Source organism: Lathyrus oleraceus, chromosome 2 (assembly GCF_024323335.1).
Source record: "Lathyrus oleraceus cultivar Zhongwan6 chromosome 2, CAAS_Psat_ZW6_1.0, whole genome shotgun sequence".
Lineage (NCBI taxonomy): Eukaryota > Viridiplantae > Streptophyta > Magnoliopsida > Fabales > Fabaceae > Lathyrus > Lathyrus oleraceus.
This window is the reverse complement of record NC_066580.1, coordinates 449,217,428-449,226,244: the sequence shown is the minus strand read 5'-3', so window position 1 is coordinate 449,226,244 and position 8,817 is coordinate 449,217,428. Positions and strand designations below refer to the sequence as shown.

General features: G+C 34.5%; 1 protein-coding gene across 1 annotated transcript; it reads left to right on the top strand.

Annotated features, from left to right (window-relative positions):
* The first annotated feature begins 1,500 nt into the window (after nt 1–1,500).
* On the top strand, nt 1,501–8,545 carry LOC127120258 (succinate dehydrogenase [ubiquinone] flavoprotein subunit 1, mitochondrial). The gene is made up of 16 exons (XM_051050667.1): nt 1,501–1,837; nt 2,050–2,217; nt 3,179–3,266; nt 3,579–3,725; nt 3,812–3,952; nt 4,221–4,306; nt 4,396–4,488; nt 4,587–4,650; nt 4,762–4,905; nt 5,216–5,403; nt 6,105–6,279; nt 6,368–6,538; nt 6,631–6,700; nt 6,793–6,913; nt 7,000–7,037; nt 8,240–8,545. Exons 1-16 carry the CDS (start codon nt 1,748–1,750, stop codon nt 8,340–8,342), a joined length of 1,887 nt encoding a protein of 628 aa, XP_050906624.1. The 5' UTR covers nt 1,501–1,747; the 3' UTR covers nt 8,343–8,545.
* The last annotated feature ends 272 nt before the right edge of the window (nt 8,546–8,817 follow it).

The window sequence follows — 8,817 nt, the reverse complement described above, 5'->3', positions numbered from 1 at the left end:
AACACTTCGACATGATCCTTAAATAAAAATATTTGATGAAAAGATAAATGACAAAAATGCAAGTGAAGTATAAAACGATGTTTGATAAATAACTAATAGTAAAAGACAATTGTTAAACAAGAAGATGTAAATGAGCTTTAATTGATATGAGTATAATGGTGTTATCAAACGTACATTCTCAATTATACTCTTTTCTCTATACATTGGATACTTTGAGTAAAGATGATTGATTGTACAGTAATTTGAACACCCCGATCCTAACATTAGGATACCTATTTATACTAAATTTAAATAACTATCTCCAACGGATCTTCTTCCAGGCACTGACACGTGACACTCGGCATGTCTTCGACCCATGAGTACGTTCCACGTATCCTTTCTTATCAAAAATGGATAAGAATAAAATAAGGTTACTCCTTTGTCATTCAAAATTCAAATATATGTCAAACAACCCTTTCGTCGAAGTAATCTTCTGAACTTGAGATTATCCCTAAATTTCACATTTATCTTCCTACACAGAAGATAGATTTCGACACACCCTGAGTTTGGTATTATTGTCGAACAACTTATCTATTGAAATCTTAGATAACTCCAAAGATCATTTTCTTTCCTTATTTTATCACATCTAAACTGATGTCGAAATTCCCACCTAACAAGTTTGTAGTTTGTATTTTGAAAACCGAACTAAACTAAACCAAACCTCAATATGTTACAACTCAAACTTCACTTATCCCACATCACACCAAAAACTCAAACCTATTATGTCTTAACCTTACAATTATGAACACTTTTTTCTTACTCGCACTCAGAGTTTCAGTTTCAACCTTCTTAAATCTCTCATAGTAGTATCGCACATTCTTCTCATCTTCTTTGTCATGTATGTCTCTCGTCTATTCTACTTTAATCTCTCATCTCTTATGTTCTTTTTTTCATTTTCTCATTTTTATGTTACTGTTTTCTCTTATAATTATGATTTTATCGCACATTTCTTCTTTAATCTCACATATTTTCTATTCTTTCTATTTCATTTTCTTTAATCTCTCATCTCATCTGTTTTTTAATGTTTTATTACAATGCATTTGATATTGTTTTATATTAATATTTTGTGTTTTTTTTTCCACTTTTATCTAATATGATTTTTGTATATTGATTGAAAAGTTTTTGTCTAAATATGATGAGTTTTGATGTTATTTGATAAGAATGAATAAAGACAAATTTATATCGTTATCTATAAGTGTACATATAGATCAATAAATTTTTTGTAAAAAATCAAACTAATCGAACCAACTCAAACCGCATTGATTTGATTTAATTTGATTCAATTTTATTTTAAAAATAAACCAAACTAAATCAAACTAGATGATTTTTCTTTTAGTAAAAACCGTCTAAATCATTTTGCGAACACCCCGTAAATATCCTCAAATTCTAAGAATCATCATTTAACAAATAGTGTATTCTTATACTATACGATGTCGATTTTTAGGTGTTAAATAACAAGACTATTTATTTATTACCATTAATGAAAGGGAAAAAAATATGCTCCTACCTCCCCTACGAACCCCCGAGTGACGTGTTTCGAATTAAACCATCGTTTCCCTTCCACTTCGTCAAGCCATCTTCATAACATTAAACAAAACCCGACGACAATATAAATACATTGAAAACAGAGCAAAACAAGCCACGCTCACAGAGAAACTCGAAATCACCATAATCAAAACACAGAGATACAACACTCTTTCGTGCAGAAATGTGGCGCTGCGTCGCTCGTGGACTTCGCGTTCCACAATCTAACAGATCCAATTACTCTCTCGGATCTCACTTTTCTAGATTCTTCTCTGTATGTTTCTCCACTTACCTCCATTTTCTTCGATTATTATCTTATATGATTACCAATTTGTTGGATCATTTTACGTTACTTGTTCCGATTCGTTGAATTCAGAGTTTCAATTTTGCAATTATTTATTTACTTATTTTAATTGATTGTTTTTCCTGTTTTTTAGGGTTGTGTTTTTTTTACTGATGCTGAATCGTTTATTGTTTGTTGTGTAGAGTGGTGTAAACTCGTCTTACACTGTTGTAGATCATACTTACGATGCAGTTGTGGTGGGTGCTGGTGGTGCTGGTTTGAGAGCTGCTATTGGACTTTCAGAACATGGATTCAATACTGCTTGTATTACTAAGCTTTTCCCAACTCGTTCACACACTGTTGCAGCTCAGGTATATTTTATAGATTTACTAACAGTTGTTTGGCTTGTTTCTTGTGCATGTGTATAGGGAGAGCTTTTTATTGCATTGGTGTTTTTTAATATGGGTTTTTATTTGCTATGGATTCTATTAGTTGAATCTTTTGGTTGCTATGCTGTGATATTGCTAGTATGATTGTGTACTGTGTAGAAAGAAATTATCGGGTTGAGGTGTGGTAAAATTTTATACCTTGGAACTTGGAGAAACCCTTTTGGTGTAGTAGGCGACCATGGAGACAATGATCCCATTTAATGGGAAAAGGATTTGACTGTTGTTTTTACCATAGTAGGTTTGTTGATGAAAACATTGAGCCCGGATTTTTCCGCTCCCCCAAGAACGTTGGAACTACACATCTAGAAAAAACAGTTTTTTCTCACTCCCCCAACAACTTTGGAAGTACACATCTAGAAAAAACACAGTTTTTTCCTGTCCGGATGTGTATTGCTTGACACAAACACGTCCGGATGTGTATTGCTCGACACAAACACACTTTTTTTTGGTCCGGATGTGTATTTCCGGAATCAAGTGCGGTTTTAAGAAACACGGGTTGAATAAATTTGGGTCTCAGATATCCCAGCAATACGAATTTGGTTTCACTTGACACCATCTAAGGCTTGACTTTTCCGCATAACTCATCCTTGTTTGACATTTCATTGTTACTTTGTAAGACATGAAAATGCGATGTTTTAAACTTGGAAAGACAGAATATTGTTTTTCTTTGTAATGAAATATAAGGACTTAATCAGCTCTTTGTCGACTTTATGTTTTGAAAAAAATATTAAGGTATATTCTCCTACAGACTCTACTTTTTGTCTCCTCATATAGTTAGTTGTGAAATAAAATGTACTAGTGGACACTCGGATTATAGTATAACTTTCTTCTTTTCCTGAATATGCTGGAAATGCTCACTCATGGGAATAAAATCTCTGTATAGGGTGGCATTAATGCGGCATTGGGAAATATGACTGAAGATGACTGGAGGTGGCACATGTATGACACTGTCAAAGGAAGTGATTGGCTAGGTATAATCTCAGTCAATCTTTGAATTATTTTTCATTATACTATATATCCTACAATATTAATAAATTGTAAGTGAGCATTTCAATGCCACAAATATCCTTACATGTAAAGATTTGTTTTCCTTTAAAATTATTTACCTCCAACGAGCAAGACATGCCCTGTGGCTGTTTACCTAAACAAAAAAAAGAAACTTGTCAATTTTCTATCTGAAATGATGTGCTTAACCTTGAGCAGCTGAGTATCTATGAACTGAGATTTTTCTGTTGGAATGTTTTTATCTTTCATGTTCTTGATGCTAGCTCTATAATCTACAGGAGATCAGGATGCCATCCAATATATGTGTAGGGAAGCGCCAAAAGCGGTTATTGAACTAGAGAATTACGGATTGCCTTTTTCTCGAACAGAGGATGGAAAAATATATCAGCGTGCATTTGGTGGCCAAAGCTTAAACTTTGGAAAAGGTATATCCAGGTTTTGGAGCTGGGTTGTCTGCTTTTTCTTTTGAGAAGAGGTCTGATCTGAGCCTCTATTTATGGCTAAAATACAGGTGGTCAAGCTTACCGTTGTGCATGTGCTGCTGATCGAACTGGGCATGCTTTATTGCACACTCTCTATGGCCAGGCTATGAGACACAATACGCAGTTTTTTGTGGAATATTTTGCTTTGGATCTTTTAATGAATAGTGATGGTAAGTTGTTGCAGAAAACATCCTGCTTTCACTTAATTTGCAATAAATTACTCTAACCAAGGTCTCAGCTTTCATTGGCATTAATAAGCAGTTTCTTCATATAAATAGAATTATTTGTTCTCTACTGATTATAAATAAGTTATGTTTTGTATGCGAATTGCTTTATCAAACATGTTACAGTGGTGAACGAGAGGAAAAAATATTTGTTTGTTCCATAGATGATAAATATGTAGGTACTTGCCAACTAATTTTCATATTGGATATGTAGGTACTTGCCAAGGAGTGATTGCCTTAAATATGGAGGATGGGACACTACATCGTTTCCAAGCTGCTTCAACAATTTTGGCCACAGGGGTAACATGATTTTTCTGTGGTTGATTGTCATTGAAGTTTTTGTTGCAGTTGCTTATTATGGATCAGTGAGATATTTTATTCTGCACCAGGGTTATGGTAGGGCGTACTTCTCAGCAACCTCAGCACATACATGCACTGGAGATGGCAATGCTATGGCTGCACGTGCTGGGATCGGGCTTGAGGTTTTCTATTCTATAAAATTTTGTGCTTTTAAGTAATAAGATGATGTTCTATGGAGCAGATATTTTATATTTAAACGCTTTTATCTTATATTATGTAGGATTTAGAGTTTGTGCAATTTCACCCAACCGGTATATATGGAGCAGGTTGTCTCATAACAGAAGGTTGGTAGTTATGTTTTTTTGCATATCTGGGTTTGCCTTTGATTGCACACAAGGCACTTTGTCCAGTTAAATTGTAATATAATGCTTTCCATCTTTATTTTGGACTTGTAGGCTCCCGTGGAGAAGGTGGAATTCTTAGGAATAGCGAGGGGGAGCGGTTTATGGAACGATATGCTCCCACAGCAAAGGATCTTGCTTCCAGAGATGTTGTTTCACGATCAATGACCATGGAGATTCGGGAAGGTCGTGGTGTAGGTAAGCTAGCTTTTCATTGATATATCCAATGTGTTCATAAAAACTTTTGGAAAAGAAGTCAGGATGCTACCGGTTGTTGGTAATTGTAGCAACATTGATTAATGGTAGCCCGGGGTGTAAGCTATGTAACTTGTATGTCAGGTTTTCTTTTCTAGAGATTTTGAAATTTCCTATAAATGAATGTATTTTCTAATCTTGAAGAGATAGTACTTAATCTATATTCTGTACATTGGAGATACATAAATAAAAAATACTGTTTTCCTGTTCTTGATTTTTATATAAGTTGTTATTAAGTGGAAATCATTTGCAGGACCCCTGAAAGATCACATCTATCTACACTTAAATCATCTACCCCCAGATGTGCTCAAGGAGAGACTTCCTGGTATCTCTGAAACTGCTGCTATTTTTGCTGGTGTGGATGTTACAAAGGAACCAATTCCTGTTTTGCCAACGGTGCATTATAACATGGGTGGCATTCCCACAAATCATCATGGAGAGGTATTGAGTTTAAACAAGCACTTTGAAGTAAAAACTTCCAATTGAAAGACTTGAAAATATAATGTAATGAAGAAAAGAAGAACATAAGCCTAGGATGATCACACCATCCGGGCAAGATAAAGTTTCATATATCAAAATGTTCACTGCCGTTGATCACTTGATGAATTAATGTTCTATGCTTGCTTTTCACTCATCTCTATTTGCATTCCGCTCACCTCTGACATGCATAATATGCGCGCAAGAGCATGTAGAACACAAGTAATACTAGTAAATTTTTGGCTTGTTTTCAAGCCAAAATTTTAATAGTCATTAGTTGCACACTGGCACTATATGAATAGTATTGAGCTAAACTAGATTGAATTTGTTTAAACAATCATCTTATATTATTCTATAAACAAAATACCTGGGCACGTTTTAGATTTTAACTAGAAAAGAGTTATCTCATGTCAGTAAGCAAATATAAGTTGATGGTAGTGTCAGATACTGCCCTAAATTTATATCATCACTGACAATGAATGTTCTCTGTACCCATCACACCACTAATAGCAAACTAGACTAGTTTTTTGGAAAAATGGGTTGGAAGTTGTATCCTACAATATTTTCAATAAGCACAGAAATTGCAATCTTGTTCTTTATGTTTTTATTTTTTTTCATTGGGAAAAACAAAAAAATGACTTGTACTCATTTGCTTTGATATGCAGGTGGTTACCATTAAAGGTGACGATCCAGATGCATTAGTTCCAGGATTGATGGCTGCTGGAGAAGCAGCCTGTGCATCAGTTCATGGAGCCAACAGGCTTGGTGCAAATTCACTTTTGGATATTGTTGTTTTTGGTAGAGCTTGTGCAAATAGAGTTGCTGAAATTAATAGGCCAGGCAAGCTTCTTTTCTAGTTATTGAAATTAAAATGGACTTCTGACTGGAATTAGTGTGATAAAAATGCATATTATTATCTATGTTATAGGAGAGAAACAAAAGCCTTTAGAGAAGGATGCTGGCCAGAAAACTATTGCATGGTTGGACAAATTGAGAAATTCAAATGGTTCTTTACCTACTTCAAAAATTCGGTTGAATATGCAACGAGTCATGCAAAGTAATGCTGCTGTATTCCGCACACAAGAAACATTAGAAGAAGGTAATCTATTTTTTTGGCAATACCGCTTCATTTTGCAACCATTTTCTTTTCTTTTACCAAGTGTGTGTTTACCTTTGCTGATTTTGTAACAGGTTGTCAATTAATTGATAAAACGTGGGAGAGTTTCCATGATGTCAAGGTTGAGGACCGGAGTTTAATATGGTAAATCCTTAATTATTGTTGAATATCCCCTAATGTTGAGGAATATGCTTGGTAATTTAATAGTTTATTGGCTTTAATCTATATATTTACAGGAACTCCGACTTGATTGAGACTATTGAATTGGAAAATCTTTTGATAAATGCCTGCATCACAATGCACTCTGCAGAAGCTAGGAAGGAGAGTAGAGGAGCTCATGCCCGCGAGGACTTCACGGTAAATTTTTCGCCCCTTAATGTGCAAATTTCATACCATTTATGTGAATAACAAGGTAATTAAATTTGTTGTGTTGGATTCAACAGACAAGAGACGATGAGAAGTGGATGAAACATACTTTAGGGTAAGTCATGTTCAAATAATACATTTATTACTTTTAAGTTTGCCTTTTATAAATATACCTTTTTTGAATGACAAATGTTAGTATAGTTAGTTTTATCCTGGTATGTTCAAATAATACATTTATTACTTTTAAGTTTGCCTTTTATAAATATACTTTTCTTGAATGACAACTGTTAGTATAGTTAATGACAAATGTTAGTATAGTTAGTTTTATCCTGGGTGTGGAGAGCGCGAACCATTGTCTTCCTTATCACTCGACACATTAACTCCTTTTCCTTTCCTTCCATCCAACCAAGCACGCCGGAAATATGAAAACCAATAGATAGTCTAAGTTACACTAAATTACTCTGGGATATAAACGAGATATCATAAGATTTTTTTCTATCAAAATCCCAATCAAAGTGATTTGGTCTGTCCAGCTAATCCTTGCAAGTTCCTCATAAACCGAGTAGTCTTGATTTTCAGAGATGTGAGTATTAATGCAGTCTTCTAATTATCACTACCAAATTCTCGAGTGGCCTGATGAAACCTAAAATTGAACACGCACTGTTCTTTATTTGGAAAGTTGCCAATATTATTTCTGAAATTTGACACTGATACTTTACTCAGTGAAGGCGTCTGATTTAGACTTGTAAGCCAATGATACTAACCTATGTAGCACGGACATCTCTAAAAAACGGCGTGTCCGTGTCGGGGTCGGACACCTGCACCGACACTTGGGATTACGTTTAATTTATTCATTTTTTCACATTATTATTATTGTTGCCGTGTCAGTGTCGGGTCATATTTGGGGTGTCCGTCCTTCATAGATTACTAACATATTGAAGATGTTGAAAAGCTTAAATCTGTCATTTGGTGAGAGGAAGATACTTTGTTTTTCTCACAAAAGGCTTGGTAGAACTCCTTTAAGCTTGTTTTTTTTTACAAGACACTGTTATAAACTTTAGTTAAGAATGAAGGTCTGAGAATGATTAACACCATAACGCAACTCCTTAAGTAATAGCTTAAAGGATCAAACTATTTCAACATGGCCCGTGAAGGATTTAATTTGACATAAAAATGTCAACTGTTTTGGGCCATAAGTTGTTTAACGTTTGAGAGTTCTAACAGATGTTTTGATTTAGATGTGTCAATGGCTCAATTGAGGATATAATGCTTTTACAAGTCGCACATGTTAGCTAAGCTTTATGTATTAATTTGCAGATTCTGGGAGAATGAGAAGGTCCGATTGGATTACCGGCCGGTGCATTTGAATACATTGGACGAAGAAGTTGAGTCATTCCCTCCTAAAGCTCGTGTGTATTAATATAGTATTAATGGATGGCTAAGGCATATTGTTTCCACTTGCGCGCAAGTGAAAAAAGATGCAATAAAAATGTCTTTACATGTATGATTATGGTTCGATGGTAATTGTTGTATTCGTCATCGATGTTATAACTAATTTCATAGCATCTCCAAATAATGCTCTCTGTATTTGCAGAAGAGAATAATAGCAAAACAATTTTGTCATCGTTTTGTATGTTGGTTAGTTGTTACTTGTACTTATGTACACTGTATGTTAAGTTGTGCATCTTTTGTTTAATTTTATTTTACTATTGTAACGAAAGCGTTGGATATGAAAAATAAGAGAGTTTGAATGTTGACAAGGGAACAAAACAAAACACATGCTAAATAAATTCAAAACCCCATGTTTGGGTGTTGTATTGCCCAGTTTTTAGATAAAGACATGTATGTTTTTTGATGTTTTATTTTTGTGATTCAGATACTGTAAACTCAACTTC